Below are 15,152 nucleotides of genomic sequence, written 5' to 3' on the forward strand. Positions count from 1 at the left end.
CAATCGAGATGCTCACCGCCAAGCGCGTTTTCGAATGCATACAGCCCCAGGATTGGTTTGCAGCGATCGACCTGAAGGACGCCTACTTTCATGTCTCCATTCTTCATCGACACAGACCGTTCCTCCGGTTTGCTTTCGAGGGGCAGGCATACCAGTACGCGGTTCTCCCTTTCGGGCTAGCCCTGTCTCCTCGCATCTTCACGAAGGTCGTCGAGGCTGCCCTTGTTCCCCTTCGGGAACACGGGGTTCGCATCCTGAGTTATATCGACGACTGGCTGATCCTAGCTCACTCTCGAGATCAGGTTTGCGAACACAGGGACCTAGTGCTTCGGGTCTTCGGGTCAACTGGGAGAAGAGCAAACTTTGCCCCGTGCAGAGGGTCTCTTTTCTCGGTATTTGTCAGGGCAGGTGTCCCCCTGGAACGAGCTTCCCGGCATGTTGTTGTCTCAACAGATGCCTCCACCACGGGCTGGGGCGCCATGTGCGATGGACATGCTGCTGCGGGCTCCTGGACAGGACCCCAGCGGCTATGGCATGTCAATTGCCACGAGTTGTTGGCAGTACGCCTTGCCCTGCACCGCTTCCGGGCGCTGCTCAGGGGTCAACACGTACTAGTCCGATCAGACAATACCGCCACAGTAGCGTACATCAACCTTCAAGGTGGTCTACGCTCGCGCCGTACGTCACAACTCGCCTGCCACCTCCTCCTATGGAGTCAGAAGCATCTGAGGTCGCTTCGAGCCATTTTCATTCCCGGAGCGCTGAACTGTGCAGCCGACGAGCTCTCACGGCTTCAGCCACTCCCTGTAGAATGGGGACTCCATCCCCAGTCGGTCCAGCTGATTTGGGACTAGTTCGGGGACGCACAGATAGATCTGTTTGCCTCCCACGACTCGACCCATTGCGCCCAGTTTTATTCCCTGACCGAGGGCACGCTCGGCACGGATGCTCTAGCGCACAGCTGGCCGCAGGGCAGCAAGTATGCGTTTCCCCCAGTGAGCCTTCTTGCGCAGACCTTGCGCAAGGTCAGGGAGGACGAGGAGCAGGTCATCCTGGTTGCCCCTTACTGGCCCAACCGGACCTGGTTCCCCGAACTAGTACTCCTCGCAACAGCACCTCCCTGGCCGATCCCTCTGAGGAAGATCCTTCTTTCTCATGGACGGGGCACCCTATGGCACCCTCGTCCCGATCTCTGGAACCTCCACGTGTGGCTCCTCGACGGGACGAGGCAGGTTTGAGTTCCCTACCACCAGCGGTGGTGGCTACCATCACTTCCGCTAGGGCGTCGTCCACGAGACACGTCTATGCGTTGAAGTGGAACCTCTTCGTCAGCTGGTGCTCTTCTCACCGAGAAGGCCCCGGGAATGCTCGATCAGCGTTGTGCTTTCCTTCCTTCAACAGGGGCTGGAGCGAAGGCTGGCTCCCTCCACCCTGAAGGTCTATGTTGCCGCTATTGCCGCTCACCATGACCTCATCGAAGGTAAGTCGGTGGGGAAGCACGGCCTGGTCATCAGGTTCCTGAGAGGAGCGAGGAGACTAAATCCGCCTCGCCCTCCTCTCGTTCCCTCTTGGGACCTCTCAGTGGTTCTAACTGCCCTGAAGAGTGCTCCGTTTGAGCCACTGCAATCAGTCGAGCTTAAATTCCTGTCTATGAAGACAGCGCTCCTGGTTGCTCTGGCCTCCATCAAGAGGGTAGGGGACCTGCACGCATTCTCCGTTGACGAAGCGTGCCTGGAATTCGGGCCGGCTTACTCTCACGTGATCCTGAGACCCCGGCCTGGATATGTGCCCAAGGTTCCTACCACTCCCTTCCGGGACCAGATGGTGAACCTGCAAGCGCTGCCCCTGGAGGAGGCAGACCCAGCCTTGGCACTGCTCTGTCCAGTACGCGCTCTCCGCGCCTATGTTGACAGGACGCAGTGTTTCAGGACCTCAGACCAGCTCTTTGTCTGTTGTCTGGTGGGAAGCTGAAGGGAAAGGCTCTCTCCAAGCAAAGGTTGTCTCACTGGATAGTGGACGCCATTGCTTTGGCATACCAGCAGCAAGGTCGACCGTGCCCCCTTGGTGTGACTGCCCACTCCACCCGGAGTGTGGCATCCTCTTGGGCTCTTGGGCTCTAGCTCCTTCGGGTCATGTGTATTCTCTAAGTCCCCCCCCCCCCCTCCGGGCTGGCATTAATTGCATACTTCCCCTAGCTTGGGATATGCTTCCCAGTGTACCTTGGTATTCCTGTGTTAAATGGAGTCCTTCGTCCAGTCCCGACAGGGATCTCGATTTACGCAGGGCACTGGAAGACAGCTGAGAAGGTGGCGTGATTAGACTGGTAACCCCATTCGTCGTCATCCGACGTAACTCGGAGTGACAACGTCTACGGTTACGTATGTAACCCTCGTTCCCTGAGTAGGGAACGGAGACGTTACGTCTGCCTGCCACTTTCCGCTGTACCGCGGGGATCGCCTGAGCTCAGTCTTGGCTCCTCAGCGAAGAAACATATCTGCTTGCTGCCGGCTTCCTCCTTTTATACCCACGAGGTGGGGCGGAGTCGCGCCATGCAAATTCCGCAGACCCATGGCATTTCTTTGCCATTGGCTCGTTTTGAAATACTCGAAGTTGATAGGCTTTCTAAGCGAAACCCCATTCGTCGTCATCCGACGTAACGTCTCCGTTCCCTACTCAGGGAACGAGGGTTACATACGTAACCGTAGACGTTTTCTAGAATTGGTTTTTGCATTTTAGTTGTTTTGAATGCTAAAGTGTGGTTTTATTTGAGGGTATTTTCCTTCTCACAAGTTTTAATATTTGTGTCCCATCTGGGGTGCCACTTTTATGTAACGGTTTCCCATAATCTTAGTTTGTTAGGGGGGGGGTTATGCTGGGGTGCCAGACAGGATTTCTGTCATTAGTTTAAGTTTGAGGTCATTGTTTAAGTCTCAAGTAAAGAAAAGGTACAAAGATCCTTTGTAGTCTTTGTCTTACACAAACCTGTGACTTAGTGAGATGAGAATTTTACGCCAGCAATCAATGCAATAATAATCACTCTTAAGTAGAAAACACACCACATTCAACACCACAGGACTCAGATATGGAATTGCATTCAAATCTGTATGTTCAAAAGTCAACACATTTTAGTGTCCCAAAAGTGACTTTTGGTAAGAGAGGAAAGAAGAAATAAAAAATAAAAACAAAAATGTTTTGAATGAAATCTGAGAGGTTTCTGTCCCTCTACTAAAAGCCTATCCACTCAAAACTCTGATGCTTCAAAACATTCCATAGAAATGGAGCGGTTTAATTCTAGTCTTACAAAGAGATTTAAACACTTTATAGGATGAAAAGATTTCATTTTGGCTTTAATAACATATAAACACTGATCAGCAAATGTACATGGAGATCTCAAACATGATAAATGGAAGCTCAAGCATGAAAACCAGCGAGTTTCATTCTCTCGTGCCACGCAACACATTTGAGCTTCTGTTTGTGTTCGCTGATCAATGTTCATATGTGAATAAAAGTCATTTTTGGGTGAACTATCCCTTTAAATTGACTTGCAAATGTTTTGATGTTGTCATTAAGTGTGTGTTACCTGTTCAGGTTTGAGGCCGGGTGGCACCCAGGCGTACTCCTCGAGTGCACAGCCAGAGTCATCATCAGAGGTCGAGTTCCTCTGGAAGTCAAACATGATTTTAGAGACTGTCCTCTCCATATCCAGAGCCATATCACCACTTCATTCCATTAAACACTGCAGAAAGACACAGACAGAGAGGAATGAGAAATGTAGATCTAAGCATGTTTTACACACTTCCATGCTGAATTAACTGAAACTTCCGTGCATTTAACTTTTATTTTGAAAACACAGACACACACACACGTATTAGGTTTCCATGTTTTATGGGGACTTTCCAAAGACGTAATGGTTTTTATACTGTACATTCTCTCCCCTTACACTAACCCGGCCCCTAAACCTACCCATCACACAAAACTTTATGCATTTTTACATTTTCAAAAAGCTTCATTTAGTTTGATTTATAAGCTGTGTTCCTCATGGGGACCAAAACAAAGGACAAAAATGACAGGTATTACTATCTTTGTGGGGAAATTTGGTGTTTTATTAAAGCAGTTAATTAAAGCAGTTGACCAAATACTCAGTCCCTGTGAGGACACTGACAGAGTACTGAAATAAACTAATTCATTGAAATTGACTGCATAGAAATGTAGCCTTCCAACTTATTTACTAATACTTACGAATGCAATGCAATAAGGGAACTCAATCATAGTTGAAACACTACATTTAGACAGGAAAAAAATTATAATTTACATTTCAGTAACCACAAATATTATGGCAAAATAGTGATAAAAATGTAATATGATAATCCAGACTATATTAGGTATTTCAATAAATAACAATTTTAAGTGGTAGATCAAATAGAAGTAGCTATTCTAAGGAAACAACTGCGTATTTTCATTTTGTGATGATATTTTAATTAATTTCTAGTTCCACATAATACCAACATTTTTGTTTGTATGGATAATACATTATCTCAAAAACTACACGGTACATGGAAATAATTATTTTTGCAATATCTGGAGCAATGTATAAGACAAAGCCATCTGAATTCATCAAAATGTCTTTAAAAACACATTTGTGCGCCTGTTTGATGAACCGAGAAAAAAAAAAATACTGATGCCATTATCAACATATCCGCAGCAACATTTCAGCCATGCATGATAAATTCAAATCATTTTACCACAGAGAGTATTGTGATCATCATCAGTACTTTCTGTTCTCTGTGCAATGTAATTGATTGATTTTGGTTTTTGAACCTCTACACCTGAAAGCTTTCTCTACATTATACAATCTTAATACCACCTAAGACGTCAATGTGACATCACAAACTTGCGCACCACATGAACATTAATTTGGTCTTTAGAATTAGCAGGAAAAACAAGGATAGAAAGAAAGAAAATGAATACAACATTCAAAGAAAAGAAAACCACACGGCTATAATGATTTCCAGAAGCATGCTATTAGATCAAACTCATGAAATAAATACACTGATTCACTACAGGAGAGACTGTACATTTCAATAGATATTGGAAGCCTGTCTTATGATATCGCTGCAAAGATCGCTAGAACACTTTCCTGTTTAACAATTCTGATGAAAGGCATACAGACCTGCATCTTCATATCAGCATCCAACAAATAACCTGAGGGCTGAAGGAACCAGAAATAGAGGGAAAAAAGAGAAGCGCAGTGCTAAAGCAAAATGCTTTTCTCTTGTATGTGTCATGCCTCATCCTTCGCTCTCACTCTGCCTGTGGATGTGACTGTTTCTGTGTGGGTGTGTGTGAGAAAGAAAGAAAGAAAAGGGAGGGCGGGAGAAAGAGAGACAGGGAAAGAGAGAATTTCTTATTTGTGTAAAAAGCAACATGAGAGCAAGCTCTCAACTAAGGGACTGATGTTGACCTTCACATCGCTTTAGACTCTTTATAACATCACAATACTGCTTATTTTACATGTGTTCTTAGCACACAATTATTTACCAAATAAGAAATCACAAACATGACTGAGGCCCGAAACACCATGACGTATGAACATGGTGGCACACAGGACAAGTTACACGGTTTAGGTAAACAATCCATTTTAAGCAATCAATTGTATCACTGTGTCAAATTTCCAAGATTACATCATAATAAAGCATTTGAAGAGACAGGCGTGTAAAACATGCTAAACATAGTCCATAATTGCCATTTTCTATTAACATCGTCTTCTGAGCATTAGACAATGAGACATATTTTTGGTTGGAAGACAAGAACATAATGTAGGAATATGCCACATCCAACTTGGGATGAAACCGTACAGGACTACACAACTGCATTTGTGTTTGTGAAGGTTATGTGTCTGGTCAGAGTTTTACAAACAACACAAAGTAGCCTTCTCACAATTACTGTGTATTTATTGATTTCATGAAACAAATCACTTTCCTGTTTATCTCAATCCTTTCTGAACCGAGTAAGAAATTGTATATAGGCTTTCAGTGACGATGATGAAGATGAGAAAATAATCCAAACCCACACACTTGGCGTCAGTCAGTGTCGGTGAGTGGGCTCTCGATAATACAGCTGTAATTACTGCCGCTGCGCTTGAGTTGGTAATTAAGCCTCAGTGATGGCTACACGTCACTGTGTATTAATGACAAAAAGATACGCACTGGGCTTACTTTACATGTTTATGATGGTCCTTTTCACAGTTAATATTTAGCAGTATGTCTCCATTTGATTTAGACCAGTTTGAGGAAATGATGTGCAGTCATGCTAAATGATAAGTTAATCTGTGGAATATGCTGCTTTACAGTTGTAAAGAGACCAGCAATAAGATAAACAACTAAAAGCATAAAACTGCACAAGAATGGAATGACAAACATCAAGCGCGTCAGAACTTTCAATAGAGAGCACACTCATTTCCTGTTTTCTGTATGCCCTCTAGCTGTAAGATTTTCATATAACAATAAAATAGATGAAAGACGCCCATAGACATGCATTGAAGGAGGAGCTTAAACCATATTTAAAAGTCCCTACCTTAAAAACAAAGATTCTTTACACCAAAATGTTGCTTCAGTATCTTTTTGGATATTTTCTCAATTCTAAAGCACATCTTTACAGTCTCAGGAACACACAAAGATGTTTGAGCCTTTGGAGTGCTCTCAGTGACCGTGAACACATTAATCATTCAAACTAACAGCAGGATTCTGGCTTTGTCTGTTTCCAGTGATCAGTGCTCCTGCCCTGGTCGCCATGGAGCTCTCGCAGTGACACGTCTCCGTGGAAACCTTGTGCTGATCCGAGAGCAAGAAAGCATATACCCACAACAGATTTATCATTGAGAATGTGTATAGCCATTCCCCTAGAAACATCACTCACTGTCCTTGCTTTAATGTCTTTTGTTTGAGGCAACTCACTTTGAGGTAGCAGGGTAAGTCTCACAAAAAAAATATTCCATGTCACATTTCATCCCAAAATAAAAGAACAAAAAATGAAATGAATCCTAAATTAATCCTTTTGTAATACGCTCAAGACTTTTTGCATTGTGGCATTATGTAATATTTATGACATCATCAATGTTTTCATGCTTATTAACTAAAAGTTCCCTTTCAAGGGAACTCGAGCTGCGTCAAGCTGTGGGAACACCTCTGCGTGTGTGCGTCATGAAGCACGTATGGAATCAGTCCAATGGAGAGGAGGAACGTCATAGGCGGGTGACGTCATCGACCAGGCAACTATAAAGCACCCCCAAAACACAAGCGTGACAGCTTCTTTGCCTTCAGTAAGCGCTATATGTGGATCTGTCTCAAGTGTTTTTGTCGGTCACTAAGCAGAAGTTTCACTATTTCAAAAAACTATATATATATATTATATTGAGAGACAATGGCGAGCGAACAACAATTTAAGAAGTGTGTTCCTCCCTGCTTGCGCTATTTAACGAGCGGGGATACACACAGCTTATGTTGTTTATTTGGGAGTGCAGCATGCCCAGTCAGCTCTCGAGGGGGCTGATTGTGAGCATTGCGAGCGTTTGCCTCTTAGAACGCTCCGCTCCCGCCGATCACTCTTTGAGGAGCGTGGTTCGGTTTGCGATCCCCGCGGAACGGGTCCCGCTTATGCCGAGGCTGAGCGGCGACGTCATTCGTGGGGATCGCAGATGGATCTAACAGCGGGGCTTGAGACGGGCTCTGCCCTATCTCAGCCCTTACCTGTTAGATCCAGTGCCTCAGTCTCGGGTTCGGAAGCACGCTCTGCGGTTTCTTCCCCCCGAACTGAGGCCCCAGTACAGCAACTATCCAGTTCTGAGGATCTGGATGTTGTTATTCTGGATGCGGGAGATGTCGATGATTCGCCATCTCGCTCTCCCGAAAGTGAGGAGCTTATGGAGGTGCTCACTCGTGCTGTTTCTAAATTAAGCATCGAGTGGCCAGCTGTAAGGCAGGATTCTAGAGAAAAATCTAAATTAGATGAAAGATTTTTGCCTTCCCGTTCTCAACCTCCACGCCGGTGCTTGCCCTTCTTCCCTGATCTCCACACAGAGTTTTCGAGATCGTGGAAAAAGCCGGTCTCTTATCGTGTTTTTAGCCCTCAAACTTCCACTTATTCAAACATTGTGGGGGCTAAATCTCATGGTTATGGGACGATGCCCAAAGCAGAAGAGGCGCTTGCTAGTCATCTTTCTGCTGAAGCTGCATCTTCTTTTAAAGCACCACTTTTACCCTCTAAGCCTCTTAGAAGTACATCAGCTTTAGTGGGTAAGGCGTATTCGGCGGCCGGTCAAGCCTCGGCGTGCCTGCACACGATGTCCATCTTGCAGGCATACCAGGCTGACTTATTAAAGGATATGAGTGACACTCAAGAGGTCAGCACTGACGTAGTTCGCGAACTGCGTCAGGCTGCAGATTTATCTCTGCGCGCCACCAAGGAGTCGGCCAAGCTAATGGGCCGTACTATGGCAGCCCTGGTGGCCGCAGGGAGGCATCTATGGTTAAATCTCTCTGGCATGAAAGAAAAAGAAAAAGCTTTTCTTTTGGACGCTCCGCTCTCTCCTCATGGTCTTTTTGGTTATTCTGTCAATACTGTCATAGATAGATTTCAGGAAGAGAAGAAACAGTCGGCAGCGTTTCAGAAATTTATGCCTCTTAAAATTCATGTCCCCGGTACTGCTGGGCGGGAGCAGTCCAGGCCGTCAGTCAGCTCCTCACATAGGGCGCAACAGAAGCAGAGTGTCGCCTCTCGCGCTCCCCCTTCCAAACAGTGGGACCAGACGCGGCACTCTCAGCCGAAGTCTTCTGGCAAAACTGATCTGAGGACAGTTATTATGGCTAATAAGGCTTCGGCAAAGAGGAAGTCCTGACGCCACTGGCGTCAGGATGCTGAGGGTGGTCCCTGCCGTGGGAGAGAGGTGTTCACCGCATTACACGGTGCCCGCTCTTCTTCGGTGCCCTCAGGGGCCCGTTCTGCCAACCCCGCCTTCATGCCGGGGCACAGACGGTCCCAGCGAGCACTTTCCCGAGGGACGCTCGCCCCCTCTGAGGAGGGTCTCAGAGCAGTTAAGCCAGTCGTTCCCTGCTGGTGCGCCGTTACAGGGCGCTGTGTTTGCTGCTAAAGTTACACCAGAGGCCAGTCTCGAGAGACTGGTACCCTTAGTAGTATTTCTGGCAGAGTGGAAAAGCCTTCCAAAAATATCTCAGTGGGTTCTGCACACAGTAAAAAAGGGTTATGCTATCCAATTCAGGTGTCGTCCACCAAAATTCAGAGGGGTTCTGCCCACAGTGGTGGGCCCCGAGCAGGCTCTGGTAATGGAACAAGAGGTGAAAGCGCTCCTTCAAAAGGGAGCTATAGAACGGGTTCCTCCTCCCAGGTTGGCGTCAGGTTTTTACAGCCGATATTTCATCGTTCCAAAGAAGGATGGGGGGTTGCGTCCAATTTTAGATCTGCGCCTGTTGAATCGCTCGGTAGGGAAGCTAAAATTCAAGATGCTCACTATCAAGCAGATCGTGTCACAAATCAGATCCGAGGACTGGTTTGTCACGATAGATCTGAAGGATGCGTACTTCCATATTTCCATCCTTCCACAACACAGGAAGTTCCAGTACAAGGTTCTTCCATTTGGCCTAGCTTTATCTCCCCGCACTTTCACGAAATGCATGGATGCAGCTTTAGCGCCCCTGAGGTTTCAGGGCATTCGTATCCTCAATTACATCGACGATTGGTTGATTTTAGCTCAGACAGAGCAGATGGCGGTTCAGCATCGAGATGTTGTTCTCGCTCATATAAGAAAGTTGGGGTTGAGGCTGAACGCAAAGAAAAGTGTATTATCTCCTTCTCAGAAGACCACTTTTCTGGGTGTCGTTTGGGATTCGATCTCGATGCGGGCGCGACTTTCTCCGACCCGCATCGCTTCGATTCTTTCAGCTATGAAACAAGTAAAGCTAGGCCAGCAAATCACTGTAAAACAGTTTCAGAGACTTTTAGGTCTGATGGCAGCAGCGTCCAACGTTATACCTTGCGGCCTGTTGTACATGAGACCACTGCAGTGGTGTTTTCGGACCAAGGGATTCTCCCTGAGGGGAAATCCCCTCCGCACGATCAAAGTCACGCGGCGCTGCCTTCGTGCTCTGGTCATGTGGAAAGAAACCTGGTTCCTATCCAAAGGGCCTGTGTTGGGGGCTCTTTGTTGTCGCGTAACGCTAACGACGGATGCTTCCCTCACAGGGTGGGGGGCGGTCATGAGTGGTCGTCCAGCCCAAGGTCTTTGGCAGGACCATCATCTATCCTGGCATATAAATTGTGTAGAGATGTTGGCGGTGTTCCAAGCTTTGAAACACTTCCTAGCAGACCTCAGAGGTCATCATGTGTTAGTTCAGTCAGACAACATGTCGGTGGTCTCATATATAAATCATCAGGGGGGCCTGCGGTCGCGTCCACTTTACAAGTTGGCCCGTCAGATCCTCCTGTGGTCCCAGGGGAAGTTACGGTCTCTGAGAGCTATGTATCTTCCTGGTTATTTGAATGTGGTAGCAGACTCCCTGTCGAGGCAGGGGCCGAGGCCGGGGGAATGGAGGCTCCACCTCGAGGTGGTGGAGCTCCTTTGGTTGAGTTTCCGTCGCGCCGAGGTGGACCTATTCGCTTCCAAGGAGACAACGCACTGTCATCTGTGGTTCTCCATCAGTCAGCCAGCCCCTCTGGGGTTGGACGCTCTGGTACAGGCGTGGCCGAGGTCACGTCTGTATGCTTTTCCCCCAGTTGCTCTGCTACCAGGAGTTCTGGAGAGGGTTCGCCGGGACGGGCTCAGCCTACTTCTAGTAGCCCCGTTCTGGCCGGCCCGAGTATGGTTCACGGACCTAATATCTCATCTGGACGGCTCTCCCTTGGAGATTCCGATCAGGAGGGATCTACTCTCTCAAGAGGGCGGTACGATATTTCACCCCCTCCCAGAGTTGTGGAAACTGTGGGCTTGGCCTCTGAGGGGGCCCAGCTCATAGAATCTGGTCTCTCAACTGAGGTTGTTGAGACCATCCTTCACTCCAGAGCTCCGTCCACGAGGAAGTTATATGACCTGAAGTGGAAACTTTTCCCTTCTTGGTGTGCAGAACACCGGCAAGACCCAGTTAACGGCCCAGTGGATGCAGTGCTGGAGTTTCTGCAGGAGCGTTTCTCTGCAGGGTTATCCCCCTCCACACTAAAGGTGTATGTGGCGGCACTAGCTGCTTTCCATGTCCCTTTCAGTGGAGTTTCTCTTGGGAGACACCCACTTATAACTCGCTTCCTTCGTGGGACTTTGAGGCTGAGGCCTGCAGTTCATACGAGGGTGCTGACTTGGGATTTGGCCATTGTACTAGAGGGCCTTTCTTTGGCCCCCTTTAAACCTATTGAGGAAGTTTCTGAGAAATTTCTCACGTATAAAACTCTTTTTCTGCTTGCAATCTCCTCACTTAAGAGAATCGGAGATTTGCAGGCCCTGTCGGTTGCACCCTCGTGCCTGGAGTTTTCGCCTGGTATGGTTAAGGCTTTTCTATACCCTAGACCAGGTTATGTCCCTAAGGTCCCAACTAATGCTGTTAGACCTACAGTGCTGCAGGCTTTCTATCCTCCTCCTTTTGTGTCATCAGATCAGGAGAAACTTAACCTTCTCTGCCCGGTTAGGGCGTTAGACGCGTACGTCCACAGAGCTGCCCTGTGGAGGAAATCAGAACAGTTATTTGTGTGCTTTGGGCCACCCAGGAAAGGGTGTCCCGCGTCTAAACAGAGAATGAGCAAGTGGGTGGTTGAGGCCATCTCACTTGCTTATGAGTCGGCTGGTCAGCCTTCACCTTTGACTGTACGAGCCCACTCTACTAGGAGTATGGCTGCTTCTAAAGCATTGTTGTCAGGAGTATCGCTAAGTGATGTTTGTGATGCGGCTGGGTGGTCCTCACCGCATACATTTGTTAAGTTCTATTTATTGGACTTAAGTTCCACTCCTGGGGCGCAGGTGCTCTTGTCCTCTGTGCGCTAGTTCCCACATGACGGTCATTTGCTCCTATGGCGACGTGGGTATTGGCGTTCCCACAGCTTCACGCAGCTCGAGTTCCCTTGAAAGGGAACGTCTCGGTTACGTATGTAACCCTAGTTCCCTGATAGGGAACGAGACGCTGCGTCGTTCTGCCATACTCCCAGCATGCCCGTTAGCGCTTCCTTCAGGCCTATCAGAAGCTGTCAGCCTTGTGTTTTGGGGGTGCTTTATAGTTTCCTGGTCGATGACGTCCCCCGCCTATGACGTTCCGTCTCTCCATTGGACTGATTCCATACGTGCTTCATGGCGCACACACGCAGAGGCGTTCCCACAGCTTGACGCAGCGTCTCGTTCCCTATCAGGGAACTAGGGTTACATACGTAACCGAGACGTTTCATTAATATTCAGACTTTTGCTTTTGAGGTTTGATTTTGTAATTATTAATCTCGTTAGATTATTTTATGATATTACTTTATTTCTTCTGTAATTGACTAAATATTGTATTACAGACTTTTTTATTTACATCATACAACAGAAGTGACACCATTGTACAATATCACAAAAACGTCAATTGTTTAAAAATGGTATCACACCTCAACAACTGCATTATTTAATAATTATTTAATAGTTAGATTAGGTTAATGGCTAACGGTGGGGGTCCCCCACGACATGGGGTACAGAATCGTTGCATCTAAGACACGCCGGATGGGGTACAGAATCACTGCATCTAAGACACGCCGGATGGGGTACAGAATCGCTGCATCTATGACAAGCCGGATGGGGTACAGAATCATTGCATCTATGACACGCCGGATGGGGTACAGAATCGTTGCATCTAAGACACGCCGGATGGGGTACAGAATCGCTGCATCTAAGACACGCCGGATGGGGTACAGAATCTCTGCATCTAAGACACGCCGGATGGGGTACAGAATCGCTGCATCTAAGACACGCCGGATGGGGTACAGAATCGCTGCATCTAAGACACGCCAGATGGGGTACAGAATCGTTGCATCTAAGACACGCCGGATGGGGTACAGAATCGTTGCATCTAAGACACGCCGGATGGGGTACAGAATCGCTGCATCTAAGACACGCCGGATGGGGTACAGAATCGCTGCATCTAAGACACGCCGGATGGGGTACAGAATCGCTGCATCTAAGACACGCCGGATGGGGTACAGAATCGTTGCATCTAAGACACGCCGGATGGGGTACAGAATCGCTGCATCTAAGACACGCCGGATGGGGTACAGAATCATTGCATCTAAGACACGCCGGATGGGGTACAGAATCATTGCATCTAAGACACGCCGGATGGGGTACAGAATCGCTGCATCTAAGACACGCCGGATGGGGTACAGAATCGCTGCATCTAAGACACGCCGGATGGGGTACAGGGGCTGCTGTCTTTACTTTCATTTTTGTATTTGTTTATTTATTTTACTAAAAGTCTTTGAATGTTCGCCGGTTCCCGCCTCCTCCTTTTCATAACAACATACTGCATTACAGTTGCATACTAGAATGTGCGGAATCTCGCAACCCACATTGAACGCTTCCCGTACAATAACTTTACTCACTGCTTTACTACATAGTACAATAAAGAAACCGTTTTGTCACAAATTGGTCGTTCAACCACGTTGGTTAAATTGATTCATGCGGGTGGTGGAGTAATAACTACTAGATTAATGAATCTGTTTGAGATCGAATTAATGCTAGAGGTTTTGCTATAAATAACAGACATGGTATCTGAGGACTATTTCCAATTTTTCCTAGTTATTTTACTTTATTTCCAGATTCAATCATAGACTCGTTCTAACGTACTAGAGCACTTTCACACATGCGCACTCTTCAAAGATGACTTTAAATCTCTTGACAAACTAAAAGACGTAAATGACCTTTGTATGTAATATAAATAAAATATATAGATTGCACTGAATGTCAGCTTGCTTATTTTGCTCAAGATAAGGATTTATTGGGTCCACATGTCATGCACACAAGAAACTCTGCTTCTAACCACAGGTCGAGATCTAGATCTGTCGTTCCAAACACACAACTTTCAATGCTGTTTGCGAATGTTCATTGGAACTATGTTTTTCGGGAACACCGACTCATTAAACTATGCTGATAACAACTGAACTGGCGACTATAGTTGGCTAACGATGCTTTTGGGAAACACACCCCTGGCTATGACCAACACGTATTTCAAGAAAAGATCTACACCAGCGGTGGCCATGCGGCTCAGACCGGCTACTGGTCTGGAGACCTGAAGCTGGAGACCAACACTAAAGTGATTCCGTATGACAGCATTGGACCCCAACACCATCTCCTGGAGCTGGACATACAAATGGACCAGGAAGGCGAGGAAGCCAACGACAGGGCAAATTAAAGTGGTGGAAAATCAAGGAGGGCAGGGATGAGATCCTCTGTGATCGTGGAGTGGTATTCCTTGCCGACCTCTTCAACCGCATCATGTCCGAGAACAAGCCACCCCGCCTCTGGACAATCATCGAGTGTGCAAACCATTAGCCAAACCGTTGGTTCAAAGATGATCTTTGAGCAAGTGTTAGACCGACGCCTTCGAAGCATTGTCACTGTCACGTCCAACCAGTGCATTATTGGTAAGATTGTCGTGCACCCAGTCGCTCTTTATGAAGCCGAATGTTGGCACACGACCAAGAAATACAAGCTAGCCCTCCATGCAATGTAAATGAAGGTACTCCGATGGATACTTGTGCTAACCCTCCACGGCCATGTAATAAACGAGGATATCAGGTGAAGACTTTGAGTTGCCCCAATGACGACGAAGTTGGGAGAAGCCCACTTTGGGTGGTACAGCCACTATGTGTAGGGTTCGGTACTGAAACCCCCTATATGAACAGTATGTACCGGACTGAATCAGAATGCAGATTTTGGTGACTCAATTTGGTGCCACTTAAATGCCTGAGATGTTGAGGTGGCGCAAGGGACCATCTTTGAGTGACTCATTAAACCGTTCATTGAACTTACACGTTCAAAAAGGCAGATTCATTCACAGATAGATGTAATGAAACAAGGTGTTTTTATTTAATTATTTTAACTTTGAGTGCCACATCACAAGGCTCGGCTGAGCAGCAAT

At 47.0% G+C, this 15,152-nt stretch overlaps 1 protein-coding gene across 3 annotated transcripts in view; it reads right to left on the bottom strand.

The window, feature by feature from the left end:
• The window catches only part of prickle2a (prickle homolog 2a), a 105,984-nt gene that overhangs the window by 26,551 nt on the left and 64,281 nt on the right, over positions 1-15,152 (bottom strand). For 2 of the 3 annotated variants that reach the window (XM_077217637.1, XM_077217635.1), the window contains exons 1-2: positions 5,171-5,379; positions 3,581-3,736 (exon numbers count right to left, since the gene is read on the bottom strand). In XM_077217637.1, coding sequence (XP_077073752.1) covers positions 3,581-3,712 — 132 coding nt within the window. In that variant the 5' untranslated portion in view covers positions 3,713-3,736; positions 5,171-5,379. Of the gene's footprint in view, positions 1-3,580; positions 3,737-5,170; positions 5,380-15,152 lie in introns of those variants that run through there. The other variant, XM_077217636.1, reaches the window with a different exon arrangement.

Source organism: Siphateles boraxobius, unplaced genomic scaffold (genome assembly GCF_051911475.1).
Source record: "Siphateles boraxobius isolate OS27281-9 unplaced genomic scaffold, OSU_SipBor_1 75, whole genome shotgun sequence".
Taxonomy (NCBI): domain Eukaryota; kingdom Metazoa; phylum Chordata; class Actinopteri; order Cypriniformes; family Leuciscidae; genus Siphateles; species Siphateles boraxobius.